The following is a 25,695-nucleotide window of genomic DNA, read 5'->3' as shown; positions in this document are numbered from 1 at the left end:
TTCTAGATAGACCTGCAGATAGATCCTCAAGATATTAACTACTTCTAGTGTGAAAGTATATAGAGAGATGTATGAAGAAATGCCTTCAAAATGTCCTGATTTGAGTGGTTACTTTATAGTGGAGAAGACTGTGGCCCAGCGACTTCCTCAGACACTGTGCTTGTGAGGCCACCTTGAGTGGGTCTGCCTCGCTGTGCTGTGGTGTCATTCCTCTGAGCCACCTCTAGGTGTCACTCTATGACCAGGCTGAGTGGGTCTGCCACGCTGTGCTCTGGTGTCATTCGTCTGAGCCACCTCTAGGTGTCACTCTATGACCAGGGAACCAGGGAGACCGCTTTCAGGCTGCTTCCTTCACGGGTAAAGGTTGGATAGGCTAAATGTTTTTAGAACTATTTTGGTAATGTTTGGTCAAATTCTCTTCACATCAGGACAGCTACCAAAAGATACATTGCTCAGTGAGAGAATGTGGTCCCAGAACCCAGGCGGTTAGGATCGTTTGAATCTCTTCATTACCAAATACATTTATACACATACCTAAGATAATATAAGATAAGATATTCCTTTATTGATCCCCTTGGGGAAATGCAGGCATCATAGCAGCATGGGGGGGGGGGGGGGGTACATGTACAAATAAAATAGAATAAAAAAGCAGTGTAAACAATATAACAAATCAATATAATTAACTCTGGACATGTGCATATGGGCAACAAGGTGCGAGATGAGGGTATATGCCATCTCAGTTATATTTGCCCTACAATAAATAGTTACAATATATAATCTAATAACCCAATACTCTAATATATAATCTAAAAATGCTAAATATATGATCTGATGAAGTATACAGCCATTATCTGAAATAAAAGAAAGAAAAAGAAAAAGAAAATCTAACCCTAACTAACCTTACTGTCATGCACTTGTCCTAATAAACTAACCTACACTGTAGCACTCAACACTTTGATGAACATCGTTACTCAGCTGATAGAGTTGTGCCCTTCCTGATGACTTGTCGTACAGAACTTGTAAGTCGCTCTGGATAAAAGCGTCAGCTAAATGACTAAATGTAAATGTATACAGTATTCACATAAGGTGCGGTATGCATAAGGTAGTATATTGTCCTTTTAGGTGGGAGTCGGCTAATAAGTTCCTAGTGATTTGATTTGATTTGATGTTTTTTATTTTCCTGTCTTACATACAGTACAGGTGTATGCCCAGCCCATGTGGGCTTACAAGACACATAACAATAAGTGTAATACTAATAATATACTTAACCAATTACTTGACAAATGACATATAGACCAAGATGGCCACAAGAAAAAGAAAATACAAGAAAATACAAGAAAATGTAATATAACACAAGCTGTACGCAATGTATGTAAACAAAGAAACAAGAGGAATTCAAATACAATTATATAGGATATAGTGTGTTTTGTCTCAAGTGCCATGCTTTCTCCAAAAATCCTGCAAAACTGAAGATGTCCTCCACAAAAAAACAACTCAACATACAACTCTCAGACTGCCAAAACAAATCCTAGTAGTTGGATGTCTGGCAGCAGTCCCTGCCCACTGTTGTGGAGCCTGATGGCCGCTGGTATAAGGACTGGCCGAGGCGGTTAGTCGAGTGTCGGGGGGGTATGAGTCTGTGACTGAATCCGTCCTACATTAACCCTATGTGGATCAGAGAGGGAGGGGAGGGTACCTCCTACTGGCCCACCTGATGTAGTCTCCGGTGGGGTCGGTGCGTCGGCCGAAGCCCACGGGGCAGTAGCAGTGGAAGAACTGCTGAAAGAAGGCGCTGCAGGACAACCACATCCAGCTGCCGGCGTTCACCGACCAGTCAGCGTCCAGGAGCAGCTCCTCGAACACCTGCAGGCACACGTCAGAGATGAGGCACTACTGTATTTGTACGATAAAAGCAGCTTGCTCATTACAGAGGGGTATGGAGGCTGATACTAGAATGCATTTTTCCCCCAGCTAAAATAAAGACATGTTTGTGTGACCTCAAAGACTTATATTCACTTGTTGAAAAGGACTAAAATATGTCTCCTTTAATAAATGTTTCATTATATTTTATTTCTACCTATTACTGCATGCGGTGGTCCCTAACCAGTCTTGGAGTCGTAGTTGCATACATTTGGTTTATCTGAAAGGCTGTAATGTAAGTATTCTGGTTCAACCTATGGACCACAGAACCATCCACCTAAAGGGTACAATTTGGATTTGAAAATATGCAGCATAGAAACAAGCACACATACTGTACACAGATGTAGGAATCCTGACCATGAGGTACCGTCAGACCGGATGCAATGGATCTGCTAGGATTTTGTGAGCTAATTCTAAGTGGTACCGGGCGGTCAGTCATTTGAGTAATACTGCACAACAGAGCCCCATTAAGCTGCCGTTCCCCACGTGCTCTCCCCAACACGGAAGGCCAGAGTATACTCTGAATAAACGTCTTCTAAAGATCCAGCCATCCTTACCTCAGGATTCCCACAGACATTGCAAAATGAACTTCAAAGTCTTTCAAGTACTTTTCCAAGCACTATTTTTCATTTTAAACTGGCATTTAAAAGGATACAATTAATTTTTAAATGCGTTTTTTTTATAGAAAAGAAATCTGATCCAATATTTATGGCAACAAATTTCCAACAATTAGTTACTTTAAATAAAAAATATATAATTTCTTGATTCTGACAACAAAACTTTCAATGCGAATGGTTGATTTGAATTATCCACAGGTCCCCCCTGGTTAAGAAGCAGGCCACCCATCCTTACCTTCATGCCGCTCTCCCAGCTGATCCACAGGTCCCCCCTGGTTAAGAAGCAGTCCTTACCTTCATGCAGCTCTCCCAGCTGATCCACAGGTCTCCCCTGATTAAGAAGCAGGCCTTACCTTCATGCCGCTCTCCCAGCTGATCCACAGGTCACCCCTGATTAAGAAGCAGGCCACCCATCCTTACCTTCATGCCGCTCTCCCAGCTGATCCACAGGTCTCCCCTGGTTAAGAAGCAGGCCACCCATCCTTACCTTCATGCCGCTCTCCCAGCTGATCCACAGGTCCCCCCTGATTAAGAAGCAGGCCTTACCTTCATGCCGCTCTCCCAGCTGATCCACAGGTCACCCCTGATTAAGAAGCAGGCCTTACCTTCATGCCGCTCTCCCAGCTGATCCACAGGTCTCCCCTGGTTAAGAAGCAGGCCACCCATCCTTACCTTCATGCAGCTCTCCCAGCTGATCCACAGATCTCCCCTGATTAAGAAGCAGGCCTTACCTTCATGCCGCTCTCCCAGCTGATCCACAGATCTCCCCTGATTAAGAAGCAGGCCTTACCTTCATGCCGCTCTCCCAGCTGATCCACAGATCTCCCCTGATTAAGAAGCAGGCCTTACCTTCATGCCGCTCTCCCAGCTGATCCACAGGTCACCCCTGATTAAGAAGCAGGCCTTACCTTCATGCCGCTCTCCCATCTGATCCACAGGTCTCCCCTGGTTAAGAAGCAGGCCACCCATCCTTACCTTCATGCCACTCGCCAAGCTGATCCACAGGTCTCCCCTGGTTAAGAAGCAGGCCTTACCTTCATGCCGCTCTCCCAGCTGATCCACAGGTCTCCCCTGGTTAAGAAGCAGGCCACGGCGTGTCGGGCCAGGTGATGGATCCAGCCCTCTTGGCGTAACTGGGTCATGATGGCGTCTATCCAGGGGAAGCCCGTCCGGCCCTCCGCCCACTTGGCCAGCGCCTCCGCGTTCTGGTCCCACGGGATCTGGTGGACGGTAACAAGGCACGCGATGAGATACATGCGTCGGTCGCCATCTGCAGCGATAACAGTAGTAGACGAGACACTAGAGCACATGGATGAAGTGAAGTCGGCCTCGAGGGAAAACTCACAAGGAGATGGTGCCTTCTACATCCCGTTTCTGTGCGAGTGAACTTTTGTTGACATGTTTTTTTGTGAAAATGCACAACTGGATAAATTAGACTTGGATTATACTGCACACGTTTTTAAAGGGATGTTTTGAGATTGTTTTGCTTGTTGTTAAACTTAATCTCAGAATCTCTGAATTCTACGCTCACCGTGGAGGCATGTGTGAGAGAAAGTCAGAGGGTGAGTAATTGAAATTATCATTTTTGAGTGTTCCTTTAACACTTTAATAGCCGAAGACGCTGTTCAGCGTCTTTCCCCGCCATGCTTATTCTGCCGAAGACGCTGGACAGCGTCTTTGATATCAATATTTCAAAAATCTGTGATCGAAATCATATTTCTCCCCCGGAGACATATGTACTGGTGAGCCCCTCTCAATTCTCCAACGGTTCAAGAGCGCCATCTGGTGGCCGATCGGCCGCTCGCCCAAACAGGAAGTGATGCGGATGAAGTGGTGCTCACCCATATTTTGTCCGGGCACTCGCTATCATTAGCAGGATTCCATCTTGACACAATGGATGTCGATCGGTTACCAATAACTCGATAAACAACATGATTTGGACGTATATACTATTATACAACCTGGAAATGGATCGGATATTTCGACATCCCATAATAGAAAAATGTCTGTTCCACGCTCATCTCCCAACGCCGCGAGGAAGCTACGGTGAGTTTCAGCGTTATTTTTTAATGTCTTCGCTACTAACTGCTCTAATGATCATATCACCCACACTAGATGAATGATATAACGTTGCCCACGGAATTATAAACGACCCGCCCCCCATCCGGTCAACATCAGATCATACGTAGTAACTCCTAGAAGCACGTCCACAGATTCCTACCAAACTGTATTTGATCATCAATATAATGCATTTAGGGCTATAAATCAAGTTCTGGAGAAAGCTGCAGAAAACGATAAAAACATACTTATACTTTAGACCGTATTTTAGTATGAATATGTGAATGAAAAAGTATAACGTTGCTACACCCTGAACAATAGATATAGGACGTTGAATGGGCCATAGTAATGTCAATTTAGCAATACAATTTAAAAAGTTATAGCCCTGCAAAGAAGGGGAACTTCTCCATGTTAAATAGGGCTGGCGAGGGATGGTAAATTATGAATTTAACCCCGGCGATCAAAGTGTTAAGCTGGAGTGACTTGGAGAAAAGGTTTAGTTAAGATGGGAGTTAACTGCAGTCATCTGAAGCTATCTGTAGTTATCTGAAGCTATCTGTAGTCATCTGAAGCTATCTGTAGTTATCTGAAGCTATCTGTAGTTATCTGGAGCTACCTGTAATCATCTACATTTACATTTAGTCATTTAGCTGACGCTTTTATCCAAAGCGACTTACAAGTTCTGTACAACAAGTCATCAGGAAGGGCACAGCTCTATCAGCTGAGTAACAATGTTCATTAAAGTGTTGAGTGCTACAGTGTAGGTTCGTTTATTAGGACAAGTGCATGACAGTAAGGTTAGTTAGGGTTAGATTATTATTATTTTTTTTTAAATGTCAGATAATGGTTGAAGAAGTGCGTCTTTAGTCAACGGCGAAAGATTGGACGGGTTTCGGCTGTCCTAACTGGGGTGGGTAGTTCATTCCACCATTGTGGGGCAAGGACTGAGAATAGGCGACTTCTCTTTGATGACCCTCCCGGAGCTCGGATAGGAGTAGGTCTGAGGCGGCCAGAAGATGCAGAGCGTAGGGGTCTTGAGGGTGTGTAGTTAGAGACCATTGACCGGAGGTAGGCGGGAGCGGTTCCCTTTGCCGCACGGTATGCCAGATCGAGGGCCTGGAAGCGGATTCGTGCAGCAATGGGGAGCCTAGGTTTGAGATCAGGCGGGCCGCTGCATTCTGAATGAGTTGAAGAGGCTTGGTGGCAGTGGCCGGGAGGCCAGCAAGCAGTGCGTTGCAGTAGTCGAGGCGGGAGATGACTGTTGATTGGATGAGGAGTTGGCTTGCTTCTTTTGTCAGGAAGGGGCGGATCCTTCTGACGTTGCTCAGGAGGAATCTGCAGGTTCTGGTTGTAGCTGCGATGTGAGCAGAGAAGTTCAACTGGTTGTCGAGGACAACACCAAGGTTCTTGGCGGTCGGGGACGCGGTCACAGCTGCATTCTCGACCGTGATGGAAAGGTCGGTCAAGCTATCTGTAATTATCTGAGTAGTAGTTATCTGAAGCTACCTGTAGTTATCTGAAGCTACCTGTAGTTATCTGAAGCTATTTGGAGTTATCTGAAGCTATCTGGAGTTATCTGAAGCTATCTGGAGTTATCTTCAGTTATCTGGAGTTATCTGAAGCTATCTGGAGCTATCTTCAGTTATCTGAAGCTATCTGGAGTTATCTGAAGCTACCTGTAGTTATCTGAAGCTATCTGGAGTTATCTGGAGCTATCTGGAGTCATCTGGAGCTACCTGTAGTTATCTGGAGTTATCTGAAGCTATCTGGAGTTATCTGGAGCTACCTGTAGTTATCTGGAGCTACCTGTAGTTATCTGAAGCTATCTGAAGCTACCTGTAGTTATCTGGAGCTACCTGTAGTTATCTGGAGTTATCTGAAGCTATCTGGAGTTATCTGGAGCTACGTGTAGTTATCTGAAGCTATCTGAAGCTACCTGTAGTTATCTGGAGCTACCTGTAGTTATCTGGAGTTATCTGAAGCTATCTGGAGTTATCTGGAGTTATCTGGAGTTATTTGAAGCTATCTGGAGCTACCTGTAGTTATCTGAAGCTATCTGGAGTTATCTGGAGCTACCTGTAGTTATCTGAAGCTATCTGAAGCTACCTGTAATTATTTGGAGCTACCTGTAGTTATCTGAAGCTATCTGAAGCTACCTGTAGTTATCTGGAGCTACCTGGAGTTATCTGGAGCTACCTGTAGTTATCTGAAGCTATCTGAAGCTACCTGTAGTTATCTGAAGCTATCTGTAGTTATCTGAAGCTATCTGGAGTTATCTGAAGCTACCTGTAGTTACCTGAAGCTATCTGGAGTTATCTGGAGCTACCTGTAGTTATATGGAGCTACCTGGAGTTATCTGGAGCTACCTGTAGTTATCTGAAGCTATCTGGAGTTATCTGGAGCTACCTGTAGTTATCTGGAGCTACCTGGAGTTATCTGAAGCTATCTGGAGCTATCTGGAGGTATCTTCAGTTACCTGGAGTTATCTGAAGCTATCTGCAGGTATCTTCAGTTATCTGGAGTTATCTGAAGCTATCTGGAGTTATCTGAAGCTATCTGGAGTTACCTGGAGTTGTCTGAAGCTATCTGAAGCTATCTGGAGTTATCTGCAGTTGTCTGAAGCTACAGTATCTGGAGTTATCTGAAGCTATCTGTAGTTATCTGAAGCTATCTGAAGCTATCTGGACTTATCTGCAGTTGTCTGGAGCTATCTGGAGTTATCTGAAGCTATCTGGAGTTGTCTGTAGTTATCTGAAGCTATATGGTGTTATCTGGAGTTATCTGAAGCTATATGGAGTTATCTGGAGTTATCTGAAGCTATATGGAGTTATCAGGAGTTATCGGGAGTTATCTGGATTTGTCTGGAGTTATCACGAGTTGTCTGGAGTTGTTTATAGTGCTGTAGTCACCTGGACACAGATGGGGTTTCCCTCCATGCGGTCGAAGTTGGGGTTGTTTGTGGCTGCTGTGTAGAAGAACTCCCTCCATAACAGCTGACCGAACAGAGACAACGGAGGACTGCCACGCTTCCTCAGCTAACAGAGAGAAAGAGAGAAAGGGATGGAAAGACGATGAAAGCGTCTGAAAGTCATACAGTAGTATTGCTATTACCCATGTAGTGAAAAGTGGTGAGAGGTTGCTTAACAATGTGTAGATGGAATGCATTTAACCCTTTCACTACCGCACTACCAAACGGTTAACCCTTTCACTGCGACAATACACAGGAGGTTAACCCTTTCACTGCCACACAACAGCCGGTTAATCCTTTCACTGCCACACTACAGAAGGTTAACCCTTTACTATCACACTACCGATGGTAATAGTAAAGGGGTAACCTTCTGTAGTGTGGCAGTGAAAGGGTTAACAGTCAAGGGTGTTTAAGAAGGAAACACCATGAAACACAATACATGTGTTATATGTATATGAGCCTTCATGTACAGCTCTCTGTTATATAAACATACCTTTATGTACAGCTATCTGTTATATAAACATACCTTCATGTACAGCTCTCTGTTATATAAACTAAGGCTGTCAAAGTTAACGCGGTATTAACGCGTTATCGCCCGATTCTATTAACGCCACTATTTTTTTTTAACTCACAATTAACTTTTAATAAAAAAAAGTTTCAGGTGTATTATTGATGCTCTCATTGATACTATGTTTGTTTCTGAAGTGTGTGTGTGTGTGTGTGTGTGTGTGTGTGTGTGTGTGTGTGTGTGTGTGTGTGTGTGTGTGTGAGATATAGAGAGAGAGGGGGGTGAGAGAGATGAGGAAGGGGCAAGAGAGAAAGAGAGCTGGGAGAGTGTGTGTGAGAGAGAGAGGGGGGGGGGTGTGTGATTACTCAGCCCTTGTGTGGGTGAATGTAACAAGTTCCTAACGTTTTCTTTCCCCTATTATTTCATGCACACTTTATTCATTGTTTTAAATTATTATTTTCTTTTAAGTTATTTTATGCATCACTCTGTTTTGAATTTGATGCAAATTTGCAATGCATGAGGGTCATCCTTTTGTGTTAAATGGCTGCATAAAGCAAGCATTTGTTGACTCGCATGTTGATAAGAGTATTACAACTTGGAACTTGCAAAAGATCCCTTTAACACTTTGAGTGCCAACAACGAGAAATCTCGTTGTTCGCCGCCATGCGTTGAGTGCCAACGACGAGAAATCTCGTTATTTAATCGTTATTGCTTTTATTAGCGATATCCATTTATTTTTCATCAATCCAGCCTCACGTTATCATTGGGACTGTCTATGAGCTCGAATAGGGCAAATACCGCCCCCTATTGTCTCCCGGATGGTAATGCACCCATTGGATTGGACTCAATGGAAATGCATGGGGGGAAAAAACCCGGAATCCACATTTTACTTCTCAGGCATGTAACCAGAGACGATTGCATTCATTGTGGACCCTCAGAGCAGCGTGAAATATGTGTTTCGAGTACATAACGTTGGATCAATAAACGCGATCGATATTTGATATATCGATATATCAGGAATTGGAATAATCTTTTTGCAGAACATCTGATGTGAGGTAAGGAATCTATTTTACCAGTTTTGGGGTAATCAGATGTTTTTTTCACAGCGGATCACAACGTGTGTGTGTATGTGTGTATATGACGTTAGTGCTGACCAGGTCATAGATAATCGATTTTTCAGCCCGCTTCTCTAGCGTGCATAAGTACACATATACTATCGATAATCTAGCATTTATTTTAAAACGATTCATAAATCAGCCGGAAAATGACAACGTGTTGTGTGTATTCCACTAAAGAGCTATTATCACGGAATCATAATTTTTTTCTAGAAATTTCCAAAAACGTCAGTTTTTCAAAACGGTATAAAACGGAAATGTACCGATGAAAAAACAATCCGTTTCGTACATGTTGACTGCAAGCAAGTCATTGATAAGCGACGGGCGTATTAGACACATAGCCATAATATAGAATATAGAAATAGCTCCGCGAAAATCATGAAATATCGGAAAATCAGTCTCAAAAGGCTGGCATTCAAGCGATAAATCGTGCGTTTTTTTTTATTATAAAATAATGCGATTAATTTGCATTGAGTTCATTATGGACAATCATGCAATTAATCGAGTTAAATATTTTAATCGATTGACAACACTAATATAAACATACCTTCATGTACAGCTCTGTGTTATATGAACATACCTTCATGTACAGCTGTCTCCGTTATATAAACATACCTTCATGTACAGCTCTCCATTATATAAACATACCTTCATGTACAGTTCTCTGTTATATAAACATACCTTCATGTACAGCTGTCTCTGTTATATAAACATACCTTCATGTACAACTCTCCGTTATATAAACATACCTTCATGTACAGCTGTCTCTGTTATATAAACATACCTTCATGTACAGCTCTCCGTTATATAAACATACCTTCATGTACAGCTGTCTCTGTTATATACACATACCTTCATGTACAGCTCTCGGAGGTTGTAGTAGAAGACCCTGCAGGACAGACAGCCAAAGCGGAGGTATGGGCTCAGACCGGTGGGACTGGCGAACAGGGAGCACACGGTAACCCGGGGGTGTTCCAGGTTAGCCACCCACACCTAGAGAGAGAGAGAGAGGGGGGGGGGGGGGGGGGGGGAGAGAGAGAGAGGGGGGGGGGAGAGAGAGAGAAGGGGGGGAGGGAGAGAGGGAGAGAGAGAGAGAGAGAGAGGGGAGGGAGAGAGAGAAGAGGGGGGGAGGGAGGGAGGGAGGGAGAGATAGAGAGAGAGAGAGATATGTTCCTCCACAAATACTAAATGTAAAAATTACGATGATAATAATACAAAAATAAAAGTTAAATGCTTTAAATGCTCTTTTTGGTATTAAGTAGTAGTAATACAAGTAGTATCTAGTAACTTACCTTTCTGTCTCTTAGTTATCTTTCTGTGTTTAGTTACCTTTCTGTGTTTAGCAGGGATTAAAGCAAAACAAATAATCTCCTGACTGAACTTTTTTTCAGGCCAAGTCATATTCTTATTTTAACCTCCACTGTATATATTTTTTAATAGCGTTAGCGTTTTAAGGGAATCAGATTATTTTGAACATCTTTTCTATTGCCAGTTTGCTTTTACGTAATATCAATGCTGTTTTCAATTCATTAAATAAAACTGATACTTTGCAAGGGTTGACTGATAAATCTACATACTGTAACTTTTCAGTGCACGTTTTTATTTACAGTACATTGTGACAACTGAACAAGCGTATGACTTGAACAAGGAACTAAACAAGGGAAACAGTGCTTTAATAATGCATAATGTAATTTTACAACAAAAAAAGTGCAGCTTATATACAGAAAACTCCTACTGTAATTCTGGGTTTTATGCACGCATAACATAAAATATAGATTTCAAATGTATGTGTCTTGTACTTAATCCACAAGTCTTCTGCATCCAGAGGTTCTTCTAGTCTTTGGACTATAGACAACAGTGTTGTAGCGTCTACTGTCCTTATGTGACTACAGACCACTGTGTTGTAGTCTACTGTCCTGACTGTGACTACAGACCACTGTGTTGTAGCCTACTGTCCTGACTGTGACCCTACTGTTGTGGTTGTCGCGCCAGGCAGGGAGGCTGTGTGCTGGAGTGGGTGAATGCAAGTCTTGTGGCTAGCTTCTGATTGATGGCGAGCTAGCACCCTTTTCCCATTACTGCCATACTGTAATTTCCTGTGGCATACGTTGCAAAAACACACACCTGCAGGGCTGTATGTTAACTTTTTTTGCACATAGCACTGGTGCTACAGAGGTTGATAGTTTTGTAGCACAGGCCAAAATCTTGTAGCACAAGTATAAAACGTGTTATATTTGTAACAGTCACAAATGTGCCTATTGTATTTGTGTTATTTAGTTGCAGTGCCCTGTTTGGCTGTCATTTTCATGCTGACAAGTTGACGTCACACAGCCAGACACGTTACGTGTAAGGAATTATGGGATTTGGTGTTGGGTGTATGGACTTTACAAGGGGTGGGAATCACCAGTTTCATCACGATACGATACGATATCGATTCTTTGGACAACGATACGATATTTGCCAATATCTGCCACGATACGATGCAGGTGCCTGCAATCAATATGAGACGATATCATAAGCCCATTTAACACAATCAGTAACATTTAGATCAACTCAAAAAAGGTAACGAAAATATAATTTGAAAAAAAATTATTTAGCTCTTCCAGACATTTAAATGAAAAACAATCTATTGTTTTTAATACAAATAGACCTCCTGTTCACTATAAAGTGCCACATTTTGATATATTGAGCTTTAAACTTTAAGTAAATTTTTTTGGAACTCACAACACGCAACCTAAAACCCCTTCCTCTCCCAAACCGTTCCTGCAATTGTTTTATGTTGCATGATGATTGTTATAATGTGGGTTCACTGGGTTACTTTTCATTCAGGCAGTCAGACCTTCACCTGCAGTGTCCTATGAGACACACCTACTTAGGTAGTATAATGAGTAACAGCTGTGTGTTGCATTGTACCTGTATTGCTTTTTCTATTTTGTGGCTAACAAGATCACAGATGCAGGACAAAAGCGAGCCATATTCCTGAGTGCATGTGGAGGAAAAGTCTACGCTATGCTGCACGATTTGTGTCTGCCGGGTAAGCCAGGAGATTCTGACTTGACAGGGCTATTGAAACTTGAGTGATCACTTCACACCTAAACCCAGTGCCATTGTGGAGCGTTTTAAGTTTCATTCAAAAACGAGACAGCAAGGACAGTCGGTGTCATCATTTGTAGCCGAGCTGAAGAGAATCACTGAACATTGTGGGTTTGGCGCTACGTTAAATGACATGATTCGAGACAGACTGGTGTGCGGGATTAATGACGATCGCATTCAAAGGCATCTGTTATCAGAAACGGATGACAGACTCACGTTGGCCAGGGCTATTGAGTTGGCAATCACTATGGAAACAGCGGCTAAAGATATAGCGGAGCTGCAGCAAACGGGAGTGGAGGGACCCATTCATAAATTACAACTACAACCTGTAGCACCGGAGCGCAGACCACCGTCGCCAGGATGTTACAGATGTGGAGGAAATCACAGGCCGGCGGATTGCAGATTCATAGATGCAGTTTGCCACAACTGCCAAAGACGAGGACATTTGGCTAGAAAATGCCGCAGCCCCAGGCAGGTCAGACAGCCCAGACAGAACCGGGGAAATGGACTGGGTGCAACCCACATACTGGAGTATGAAGAGGAGGATTATACACACAATCTGTATCATCTGGATGATGGAGAGAGAGTGGAGCCATACAAAGAGCAAGTGTCGGTGAATGGACATGACATTGACTTTGAAGTAGACACTGGTGCAGGTATGACTATTATTAGTGAGGAAACCTACACTAAGATGGGAGGGGGGCCACTCCATCAAACAAAAATAAAACGGTACACATACACCAGAGACCGAGTAGGAGTGTTAGGCAAGATGCACGCACAAGTCACCTACAAAGGGCAGACCAAGAAATTGGAATTGCTGGTGGTAAAAGGGGAGGGACCTAATCTGATGGGGAGAAATTGGCTCAAAGCTATGCGGCTAGACTGGAGAGCCATTTTCAGACTACAGATAGGTCAGCAGCAGGAGTTAAATGCTCTGCTAGCACAACATGAGGATGTTTTTAAAGGCGAGCTGGGCACTTTAGTAGGGGCTACAGCCAAGATGGACCCAGAAGCCAAGCCACGGTATTTTAAATCCAGGACATTACCCTATGCTCTCAAAGAGAAAGTGGAGACAGAGTTGGTCAGATTGGAGAGAGCAGGCATAATTGGGCAGCTCCCATAGTGCCCATACTAAAACCAGACAAGACAACCCGAATATGTGGGGACTATAAAGTGACAGTGAATCCAGTGTCCAAGTTGGACAACTACCCTATTCCCAAAACAGAGGACTTGCTGGCGGTATTAGGGGGGGGGGGGGGGGCAGAAATTCACAAAATTGGACATGTCACAGGCCTATCAACAGCTCCCACTGAATGAAGAATCTAAGAAATTCACAACAATAAACACCCACCGGGGTCTGTATCAGTACACCAGGCTACCCTATGGTGTGTCATCAGCACCAGGCATATTCCAGTGCACCATGGATAACCTACTACAAGGCCTTCCCCAGGTGGTGGTGAGAATAGATGATATTCTGGTGACCAGTGACAACGATGCCAGCCATCTACACAACTTAGAGGTAGTGCTGAAGAGACTCTCAGCTGCAGGTCTGAGGAGAGACAAATGTGTGTTCATGGTACCAGAGGTTGTTTACCTGGGTTACCGAATTAACCACAAAGGGATTCAACCAGTGGCTGACAAGGTACAGGCCATTGTAAATGCCGCACAGCCAACTGACCAGACACAGTTAAAGTCTTTTCTGGGCATGCTAAACTATTATCACAGGTTCCTGCCAAATGTGTCTACCATATTGGAGCCACTACACAAGCTTTTGAGAAAAGAGACTCCATGGAGATGGGAAAAATGTCAGACCCAGGCATTTGAGGATGCAAAAAAGTGCCTCGTCTGAAACATTATTAGTGCACTTTGATGAGACAAAGCCGCTCTACTTGGCTTGTGATTGTGACAACCCCATCCCTCTCCTACAGGTTGACTCAGGGATATACCTGGATATCTCCATTAACCTGTCTGTCATCCACAGACTGGCAATCAGATGCACCTGTGCAGGTGTGTCAGGAGGAGGAGGCACACCTGTGTAAAAGGCCTGACTTCTCCATTTGTCTGTCTGTCTCTCCTCCAAGCTGGTCCTGACATTTTGTTTGTTTGGATTTGGTTTGGTTGTTTCTCATATTATCATTTACACGCACCACACACTGACTCACTCATGCACTCACTACATTACTGATATTACTGATCCATTCATTCTTTAATTTATTTTGTTTGTACATATTTAAATAGCATAATTAAATTACTTTTCTTTACAAACTTCAAGTACTTGTGTGGTCTCCCTTGTTTTCTCTGTACCTTGAGTTTGGTTCATGACAAAATGGGGGCTCGATCCTTTTGGTGGACCTTTGCTTTAATTCTTTCTGTGTTTAGTTACCTTTCTGTGTTTAGTTACCTGTGTTTAGTTATCTTTCTGTGTTTAGTTACCTTTCTGTGTTTAGTTACATTTCTGTCTCTGTGTTTAGTTATCTTTCTGTGATTAGTTACCTTTCTGTGTTTAGTTACCTGCGTTTAGTTATCTTTCTGTGTTTAGTTACCTTTCTGTGTTTAGTTACCTTTCTGTGTTTAGTTATCTTTCTGTGTTTAGTTACCTTTCTGTGTTTAGTTACATTTCTGTCTCTGTGTTTAGTTATCTTTCTGTGTTTAGTTACCTTTCTGTGTTTAGTTACATTTCTGTCTCTGTGTTTAGTTATCTTTCTGTGTTTAGTTACCTTTCTGTGTTTAGTTATCTTTCTGTGTTTAGTTACCTTTCTGTGTTTTGTTACCTTTCTGTGTTTAGTTTTAGTTATCTTTCTGTGTTTAGTTATCTTTCTGTCTCTATGTTTAGTTACCTTTCTGCGTTTAGTTATCTTTCTGTGTTTAGTTACCTTTCTGTGTTTAGTTATCTTTCTGTGTTTAGTTACATTTCTGTGTTTTGTTACCTTTCTGTGTTTAGGTATCTTTCTGTCTCTGTGTTTAGTTACCTTTCTGTGTTTAGTTACCTTTCTGTGTTTAGTTACCTTTCTGTCTCTGTGTTTAGTTATCTTTCTGTGTTTAGTTTTAGTTATCTTTCTGTGTTTTGTTTAGTTACCTTTCTGTGTTTAGTTACCTTTCTGTGTTTAGTTACCTTTCTGTGTTTAGTTATCTTTCTGTGTTTAGTTATCTTTCTGTGTTTAGTTACCTTTCTGTGTTTAGTTACATTTCTGTGTTTAGTTACATTTCTGTGTTTAGTTACCTTTCTGTGTTTAGTTACCTTTCTGTGTTTAGTTACCTTTCTGTGTTTAGTTATCTTTCTGTGTTTAGTTACCTTTCTGTGTTTAGTTATCTTTCTGTGTTTAGTTACCTTTCTGTGTTTAGTTACCTTTCTGTGTTTAGTTTTAGTTATCTTTCTGTGTTTAGTTATCTTTCTGTGTTTAGTTACTGTTACGTATTACTTTCACATGGTGGAGGGATACTTACTGTCTGTGGTGCATATTCACATTGTGGTTAAGTGTGCTGTCACTAATTGGTGGTTTAATTGATGCACACGTCTGTTCCATGTGTTTAAAATGGACGCTTTTTAATTGACACAGGTGTGGTGATGAGGCACCACGCCCTACAAAGGAGAGCAGAGTGCAGGCTGCAGTGTCTCCCCACTTCACAAGAGATGTCTCAGCTCTCCAGCGTCTCACCTGCTCTCACTGCTTGTTGTACATTCGGCTTGTTCTTCCTTTTTGCCTATAGTTTTGTTATTTGAACTTTGGAGTCTGGAACACCCAGCTCCCACTCTTTTTGTCCACTTAGTTAGCTGTGTAAATAAATAGTTATTTTTGATAACTCTTGTCCAGTGTCCTGTGTCCACCACGTTGCATTCAAGGCCTTCACAAGCCATATTTTAGGCTTGAATGTAACATGGGGGCTCTAGCCGGTCTTCAAACAGGTAAGTATGCTCTTAATTTATAATTTGATTTGACTACTGGTATGCTTTAAAATATTTAGTTTAGTGGACACCACAGGTAGGTGATTTCATTGTTTTCTGGCTGTTGTTAGCGTCCTGTGTACCACGTACTCCTGGGGCGGTCATTGAAGGGATTGGTATATGATCTTTGGCTGGTAGCAGGTGTGGTTGAAGAAAGCTAGGTCTACAGTGCATTAGCTTTCAGTATAGGTAGGTTAGGGGGCCGGAGAATGTAATTAGTGTGTTAGGACCTGATGTAAGTGTTTTTGTTTTGAATGTAACAGTTACCTTTCTGTGTTTAGTTACCTTTCTGTGTTTAGTTACCTTTCTGTGTTTAGTTATCTTTCTGTGTTTAGTTATCTTTCTGTGTTTAGTTACCTTTCTGTGTTTAGTTACATTTCTGTGTTTAGTTACATTTCTGTGTTTAGTTACATTTCTGTGTTTAGTTATCTTTCTGTGTTTAGTTATCTTTCTGTGTTTAGTTATCTTTCTGTGTTTAGTTATCTTTCTGTGTTTAGTTATCTTTCTGTGTTTAGTTACCTTTCTGTGTTTAGTTATCTTTCTGTCTCTGTGTTTAGTTACCTTTCTGTGTTTAGTTACCTTTCTGTCTCTGTGTTTAGTTATCTTTCTGTGTTTAGGTACCTTTCTGTGTTTAGTTATCTTTCTGTGTTTAGTTATCTTTCTGTGTTTAGTTACCTTTCTGTGTTTAGTTACCTTTCTGTGTTTAGTTACCTTTCTGTGTTTAGTTACCTTTCTGTCCAGGTGTTTAGTTACCTTTCTGTCTCTGTGTTTAGTTACCTTCTGTCTCTGTGTTTAGTTACCTTCTGTCTCTGTGTTTAGTTACCTTTCTGTGTTTAGTTACCTTTCTGTCCAGGTGTTTAGTTACCTTTCTGTATCTGTGTTTAGTTACCTTTCTGTATCTGTGTTTAGTTACCTTTCTGTATCTGTGTTTAGTTACCTTTCTGTGTTTAGTTACCTTTCTGTCCAGGTGTTTAGTTACCTTTCTGTGTTTAGTTACCTTTCTGTGTTTAGTTACCTTTCTGTCCAGGTGTTTAGTTACCTTTATGTCTCTGACTGTGTTTAGTTACCTTTCTGTCCAGGTGTTTAGTTACCTTTCTGTCCAGGTGTTTAGTTACCTTTCTGTGTTTAGTTACCTTCTGTCCAGGTGTTTAGTTACCTTTCTGTCCAGGTGTTTAGTTACCTTTCTGTCCAGGTGTTTGTTGAGTCGCTCCAGAGCCTCAGACTCTCCTCCTTTCCACACAGCAGGACCCAGGCCCTCCATTCTGAAGCCTAGAGAGAGAGACAGAGAGACGGAGAGACAGAGACAGACAGACACACACACACACACACACACAGACAGACACACATACATAGACACACACACACAAACACAGATACACACACAGACACACACACACATAGATAGACACACAGGCAGGCAGACAGTTAGGAGGCCGAGCATAGAGACGGTCTTTGGCCGAAGCGACTGTGCAACACTAAAAATGTATTAAATCAAAAACACTGAAATGATCATATGGTGTGAGATTATAGTTCTACACGTGTTATAATGAGTATTACTGTATGTTGTTTTTCCAAGTGTGAATGAATGAATGATCATTGCTTTTATATAGTGCTTTTCTAGCGCTCCCCACAGTGTAGGGTGGAGATTGCCTCCTTCACCACCACTGGTAGAACCCAACCTTGGGCTACAGGCTCAATGGCTGCTAGAGGTGTAAAGGTACACGTATCCGTACCGAACCGTTTCAGTGTGTACCGTAACGTACCGAACGGCTGTATACCGATTCCCGAACGGATACAACGGTATGTCAGAGACCTGATTGGCAATTTGGCCAGGAACGTCGGGGAACCCCCTACTCTTTGCGTTAGGCGCCCTGGGTTCTTTAACGACCAAATTCAGTCAGGACCTCGGTTAAACATCTCATCCGAAGGACGCACTCGCATCACCGGAACAGGGGCGTTGTAACTGCCAAGTCTAGAGGACAGAGTGCTTTGCACCATTCAAAGTGTGTGGACCATCTTTGAATATCATGTTCCACTAGTTTTATGCAACAAAACCACCAATGTTTTTTTTCATCTTCCTATGAGCTTGTGACACTGTATCTAGAAAAGGGGTAGATTAGAATGAAAAACACCAAGCTCCTTGCTCTGTTTCTTTACACATCTCTTTGATAGAAATAGGATAATTAACTAAACCGTGTTGTGTTTAACAATGTATTTTTTATTCAGTTTAACCCTTTCACTACCACACTACAGAAGGTGACTACACTGCCACCCGGCTTATCAGGTGAATATAAACTATATTACCAACAGCGTGAAACAGTTAAAATATGAGCGTCTCACCCAGTTCTTACAGTGCGGGCACACTATACTGATGCGTGTAGTTGTCAGCTATGTGGGTTGTGTGTATATATATATATGTATATATATCAGTATACTATATCCTAACAACATAACCTATATTACTAACATCAGGTAACCAGGTTATACCAGAAGGGGCGGGGCCAGGTAACCAGGTTATACCAGAAGGGGGGGGGGGGTAACCAGGTTATGCCAGAAGGGGCGGGGCCAGGTAACCAGGTTATACCAGGGGGGGGGGGTAACCAGGTTATACCAGAAGGGGCGGGGCCAGGTAACCAGGTTATACCAGAAGGGGCGGGGGCAGGTAACCAGGTTATACCAGAAGGGGCGGGGCCAGGTAACCAGGTTATACCAGAAGGGGCGGGGCCATGTAACCAGGTTATACCAGAATGGGCGGGGCCAGGTAACCAGGTTATACCAGAGGGGGGGGGGGGGGGGGGGGGGGGGGGCAGGTTATGAAGGGGCGGGGCCAGGTAACCAGGTTATACCAGAAGGGGCGGGGCCAGGTAAGCAGGTTATACCAGAAGGGGCGGGGCCAGGTAGCCAGGTCATACCAGAAGGGGTGGGGCCAGGTAGCCAGGTTATACAATTTCTACTACAGTTGTGTGCATGTCACACATCAGTATACTATATCCTAACAACCTATACTGTAACTATCACCCAGCTGAAGAGACACCGTACTGCTGGTCCTGTACTGTAACTCTCACCCAGCTGAAGAGACACCTTACTGCTGGTCCTGTACCGTAACTCTCACCCAGCTGAAGAGACACCTTACTGCTGGTCCTGTACTGTAACTCTCACCCAGCTGAAGAGACACCTTACTGCTGGTCCTGTACTGTAACTCTCACCCAGCTCCTCCAGTGAAGAGACACCTTACTGCTGGTCCTGTACTGTAACTCTCACCCAGCTCACCCAGCTGAAGAGACACCTTACTGCTGGTCCTGTACTGTAACTCTCACCCAGCTCCTCCAGTGAAGAGACACCTTACTGCTGGTCCTGTACTGTAACTCTCACCCAGCTCCTCCAGTGAAGAGACACCTTACTGCTGGTCCTGTACTGTAACTCTCACCCAGCTCCTCCAGTGAAGAGACACCTTACTGCTGGTCCTGTAACTCTCACCCAGCTCACCCAGCTGAAGAGACACCTTACTGCTGGTCCTGTACTGTAACTCTCACCCAGCTCCTCCAGTGAAGAGACACCTTACTGCTGGTCCTGTACTGTAACTCTCACCCAGCTCCTCCAGTGAAGGGACGCTGTACTGCTGGTCGTGGTCATCTGCGATGCGCGTCCGGCAGCGGTCCATCTGCTGCTGCGTGAGGGAGGGCAGGGGCCTCCTGGGGAGCTCCAGCCTGTTGACCAGCGCCTGGAAGCGCTTGAACGTCAGAGGAGCGCTGTTGTTGTTCATCTCGGTGATCCTGGAGAGGGAGCAACACAAGGAGAAAAAGAAGATCTTTCAGAAAACCAAAGATTTTAAAAAGTGCTATAGATGACACTTCAGCGACTATAAGGGAAACAGTGGCTCAGGAGGTAGAGCGGTCATCTGGTAATGAGATGGTTCCCGGTACAATTCCGGCTGTCGGAATTGTCCCTGAGCAATATACAAGTTGAACCCCTCCCGATCAACAAGGTTGGCAGCTTGCATGGTCGCCTCCGCTGTCGGTGTGTGAGTTTCAGCCTGAGCTTGTCATCTTCCCAAAAAATACTACATCGGGTATCAGACATCAGTCCGATACCAGGCTAAGATATGACAAGAGATGACAAATTAACAAACATAGTGGACAGACACGACATATAAAGTGAGAAAGTTAGGGGTTAAAGCCGGCCAAGTTGAAGAGGTGGGTTTTGAGCAGTTTTTTTTAATGAGTCCAGAGTTGGGGCGGTGCGGAGTTCTGCAGGGAGGGAGTTCCAGAGGGTGGGAGCTGCCACACTGAAAGCTCTGTCCCTGAACGTCCGTAGTCTGGTACCAGGCTAAGATAAATGTGATACCAGGCTAAGACTAATGTGATACCAGGCTAAGATAAATGTGATACCAGGCTAAAATAAATCTGATACCAGGCTATATAGTGATATCAACAAGCTGACATTATCTGGGTAACGTTGTTGTGTCGTCTTCCTGCAACACCTCGCAGGATTTCAGAGCGAGGCTTCTGTTTGAATGAGACTTCTCTTTGAGAAACAGCCTCTTCAGACACTTATAATAACGATGGAACCCGTCAGAGGCAACAACAAGCTCTTTTATTAGTGGACTCACTTTGCCCCCAAAGGATTACATCGCAGCCTCTTTCTCTTTAAAAATACCAGAACTACCCTTTCAGTCGTTGTTTGTGGTCATTTTATTTATTTATTATATATATACATATATATATATTTGTTTTATTATTAAAAACGAAGGTTCGAACTAACGTCCATTCACAAAACCCTGACAAAGTTCGAATCCCAAAAACAGGCTTCGGGGACAGCCTTAACACACACACACACACACAGACACACACACAGACACACACACACATTTACATATCTCTCAGCTGAACTCAACACATAGGCCTCTCTCCTACAAAATATCCTACCCCCCCCCACACACACAGCCATAGACGCCTGCGCAATAGAGCACGCGAAGCATTTGCTCTACGACTATTGAACATGGGGGGGCAAACGTCTGGTTTTGCTCCCCCACTTTTTGATCATATGAAAAATATGATATACCCCCCCCCCATATATAAATCTAACCATAACTAAGTAATTTCAATCAAATTAATAATACGCAATGACACTTAATAGCAAGTTTTTAAGTTTCCAAAGATTGTGTGACCCCCCACTTTAATGGTTTGATCCAGTGCCCACGGGCCACGGTTCGTCGGCATGACGTATACGACATGTTGGGGGAGGCGGCTTTTTCGAAAGCCCTTGAAAAATTCAGGCTGGATATTGGATAACATTGTGAGGATTATTCTTCGGCGTTTACATCAAAATGGAGCAAATCATCACGTAAGTCGAACACTGTGACTGTATACTAAATGCGCAAACAGATTGAAACTGAATATTTCTCGTATGGTGAGCCTCGGCGCTGCACCGAGTGAATCCAGAGATACGGGATGGTGCGCAGGCGCTGTGATCAACCAACGGCGGAAATAATGCCGCTTTGAGCAGTTTATAAAAAAATATTAAAAATATTTATTAGCAACGCCGAGCACGAAAGGGGCTAGTATGGACCCTGATGTAAACAAGACAAACGTCTTTCTCTGGTCTGCATCCCCTTAACAATTGTGTGTATTGAGCCGTACTGTATTGTACCCATTCTGCAATCTGTTAAATAAAGTTTTCATTCATTCATTCATTCAGCCGCCGCGCTCACTGGGGCTATTGATAGCGTCAATTAGTTGTTGTTGTTGTTGTTGTTGTTGGTACTGCCGCTGCGGATGTGAACGGGGCCGGAGGGGCTTTGGGAGGATGGGAAAGTTATTATTATTATTATTATAGTAATTGGCTATCATACGTGCCTAGCTAGCGTTAGCTAAAAGAGCCCTCGCAGTGAAGTTATTATTATTATAGCTATCATACTGCAATATAAACTGAGTTTTATAGTGAAAAGAGCAGCTTTATTTTGGTCAAGATTGAAGGCTCTATATTGCAGGAAATTGCACATACAGGTGTTCATTAAATGTAAAAAAAATCTGCCGTGCCCCACTTTCAACTATAACTAGGCGGCCATGCACACAGCTAAGCTATTACTTTAAAATACACCCTTTCCCTCCATCCCATACACACACCAGCACATGCCGTGTCACATGCCGAGGGGTGTGACCTGCAACAGCAGTGAGAAGCCTCTAGGTGTCACTATTGGCTGTGATGCATAGAGTAGCAACAACAGTGTGTTTTAATACTAAGGAGGGGGGGGGGGGGGGTCATCTAACCCTGTCTAGTCCAGAGATGTTACATGTTTCTGTGTTTCAGAACTACAGACACAGCAACGAAGGAGAGAATACAGGGAACGAGGAAAGGATGGAGGGAACGAGAGAGGATAGAAGGAGGGAACAAGGGAGGATAGAAGGAGGGAACGAGGGAAGGATGGAGGGTTGAGAAGGAGGGATGGAGGGAGAGAGGGATGATAGACGGAGGAACAGAGGGAAGAATGGAGGGTTGATAAGGAGCACAGAACACTCTGGCTTGTAAACCTGTAAACATGTACACCTGTAAACATGTAAACCTGTAAACATGTAAACCTTTAAACATGTAAACATGTACACCTTTAAACATGTAAACCTGTAAACATGTAAACATGTACACCAAAACTGCTTTCATATGAATCGATATCTGATTAATCCAATCTGACCAAGCTAAATAAATTATAACAGGCTAAATAGATGATACCAGGCTAAAATAGATATCAGGCTAAAAATAGATCTGATCCCAGGCACCCCAGGACACCAGTCACACCAGTAGGAGTCGCTATTGCAACGATCAGGACTCATACCCCACCGGAGGCTCACTGGGATGCAGCTGGACCGGGGAATGGTGGCCTGGATGCCTGAATTCTTTTACCAACGGATTTCCAGTTCCGCGTTCGCATTCTGCGCTCTGATTGGCCACTGACGTTTCTGGTCACGCCAATCGTGTGACGCCGTTTCTTTCGCTGGTTAAGCTTAGGCACTCTTTCGAAGTTGGTTAAGGTTAGAGTTCGTCTTAGAGCAGGGCGATAGAACACCAGCCCTGATTCCATACTCTAACCATAACCAACTTCGAAAGAGTCGCCTAAGCTTAACAAGTGATAAACTAGGCGTTAGGTAGTTTGCTGCTGTTCGAGGCGGAAATGGGCGCGTCACGCGATTGGGCGCACATGTCAGATGACCAGAAACATCAGTGGCCAATCAGATCGCACCAGAAACGTCAGTGGCCAATCAGATCGCAGAACGCGAACGCGGAACTGGAAATCCGTTGGTAAAAGAATAGACGCGGCCTGGATCACCGACTACCTCACCAGCAGACCTCAGTACGCGAGACTTCAGGGCAGCCAATCAGAGGTGCTGGTGAGCAACACCGGCGCTCCCCAGGGTACTGTGCCGTCACCCTTTTTGTTTACCCGCTACACCTCCGACTTCCGCTACAACACAGGAACGTGCCACCTGCAGAAGCTCTCCGATGACTCCTCCATCGTCAGCTACATTGTGGATGACGATGAGACTGAATACAGGGCTCTGGTGGAGAGATTCGTAGGGTGGTCGGACAGTAACCAGCTCCAACTCAACGTCAGCAAGACAAAGGAGCTGGTGGTGGACTATCGGAGAGGTAGGAAGGGTCCCCGTTCTCCCATAATCCTCAGAGGGGAGGAGGTAGAGATGTTGGAGTTCTACAAGTTCCTTGGAGTTCACCTGAACAAAAAACTGGACTGGTCGGACAACACTGAGGCCCTCTACAGGAAGGGACAGAGTAGGATGTTCTTTCTGAGGAGACTCGGGTCGTTCGACGTGTGCAACCGACTGCTGCTATCTTTCTACGAGTCGGTTGTAGCCAGCGTCCTCTTTTCTGCTGTGGTGTGCTGGGCCTGGGGGTCAACATCAACTCGAAGGACTCCAGCAAGCTGAACAAGCTGGTGAAGAAGGCTAGCTCAGTAGTGGGTGGTGAGCTGGATAACCTAGAGGTGGTGGCTGAGAGGAGGATGAGGAAAAAGCTAGAAGCCATCCTGGAGAACCCCTCTCACCCCCTCTACGAGGAGCTAGCCAGAATGAAGAGCATGTTCAGCCTAAGACTCATCCACTAGTGGTCAACAGCTCCACTGGACACCTGTAATCTTGGATTACTATGTCAATAAAGTATTTCTGTGCTGATATGGGTATTAAAAAAAAAAAAGCATTGGAATATGATTTTTGCTGTCGACTAACCATGGCAGTGACTGAAGCTTGCATTGTGCAAGCGTTGTCGTGTGCACACAACTCATTGCGCATGCATTCACTTGTATAATGTGTGTGTGCTGCAGCTGTGAGTGTTTAACAGAGACATCAATCATTTTTTACATAACAAGGTAACTGACCAACCAGCGCTGGCCTGCTTCTCCACACACACACACACACACACACACACACACACGTTTTTTTTGCTGGCCACATTGAAGTAATCATCCCAGTGTGAGTCATTGTACTGCAGCCTACTCTAGAGGCGTTCTAATCTTCTACATGTTTCACAAACCTCACATGTCCAGCAGGTCAGCCTGTTCATGCTGTACAGTATGCGTCAGTACTATGGTTTGGAAATAGCAACGCTGGTTATATTTACCGTTTCTCCAAGTCTGGATCAATGGGATGACGTTTTCTTCTCCCATTGTCGCTCATCCATTAATTAATTAATCGATTAATTTAATCTAGCATGGTACAGTTTAGACTCAAGTTAACAGTTAACCTCTTAAAATTCCGACGGCCCGCCCTCGCAGAGACAGGCGCACGTTCATTCTCTTGCGTACGGTACTTTTACCGCTTCTCGGACTCAGAAAACAAATTCAAGTAAGATGTCATTATTTTCAGAATTTCATTGGCCACACAAATGGTTGATCATTTTCAGCGTCAGTGGTGATTTGTCCGGTCATTGAGAGGCGAAACCGGAGGTGGTCACTATAACCCGAGATTGGAAGCACGTAATAGGTCAAGCAGACGCTACCGCTCGATCACATGCTCTACCTCTCGGTTTACTAAGAGTTTCTTCCCCAGTGCTATGCGCAGCCTGAAAAACTCAAAGACCAAAGGCTAGATTTGTATGTTATTTAAATTTTAAATTTTTTTTGTTACTAGTCAGGTTGTGGAAGTGCTGTTTTGTGTGTCTGTGCATTACGCACATGCACTTTTACTGTAAATTGTTCCTCTATGCATCATGCACTTCATTATGATATGCACTTTAGGGGATGTTGATCTTAACACTTTGGCTGCCATGGGTTAAATTCATTATCAACCGTTGGTTGCCGGCTCTATTTGTCTATAGAGAAAGTCCCCTTCTTTGCAGGGTTATAACTTTTTAAATTCTATTGCTACATTGCCATTATTAGGGCCGATTCAAAGTCCTATATGTATTGTTCATTGTGTAGCAACGTTAAACTTTTTCATTCACATATTCATAGTAAAGTATGGTCTAAT

At 43.6% G+C, this 25,695-nt stretch overlaps 1 protein-coding gene across 1 annotated transcript in view; it reads right to left on the bottom strand.

The window, feature by feature from the left end:
- cry2 (cryptochrome circadian regulator 2) overlaps nucleotides 1-25,695 on the bottom strand; it is a 71,131-nt gene that overhangs the window by 21,374 nt on the left and 24,062 nt on the right. Inside the window, exons 4-9 of the mRNA XM_084335456.1 lie at nucleotides 19,811-19,995; nucleotides 17,403-17,491; nucleotides 10,039-10,179; nucleotides 7,505-7,630; nucleotides 3,572-3,757; nucleotides 1,712-1,863 (exon numbers count right to left, since the gene is read on the bottom strand). Coding sequence (XP_084191582.1) covers nucleotides 1,712-1,863; nucleotides 3,572-3,757; nucleotides 7,505-7,630; nucleotides 10,039-10,179; nucleotides 17,403-17,491; nucleotides 19,811-19,995 — 879 coding nt within the window. The remainder of the gene's footprint in view (nucleotides 1-1,711; nucleotides 1,864-3,571; nucleotides 3,758-7,504; nucleotides 7,631-10,038; nucleotides 10,180-17,402; nucleotides 17,492-19,810; nucleotides 19,996-25,695) is intronic.

This window comes from Notolepis coatsorum (assembly GCF_963971535.1).
Source record: "Notolepis coatsorum genome assembly, chromosome: 18".
Lineage (NCBI taxonomy): Eukaryota > Metazoa > Chordata > Actinopteri > Aulopiformes > Paralepididae > Notolepis > Notolepis coatsorum.
Note: the sequence above shows the minus strand (reverse complement) of the source record. Positions and strands in the feature narration are given on the sequence as shown.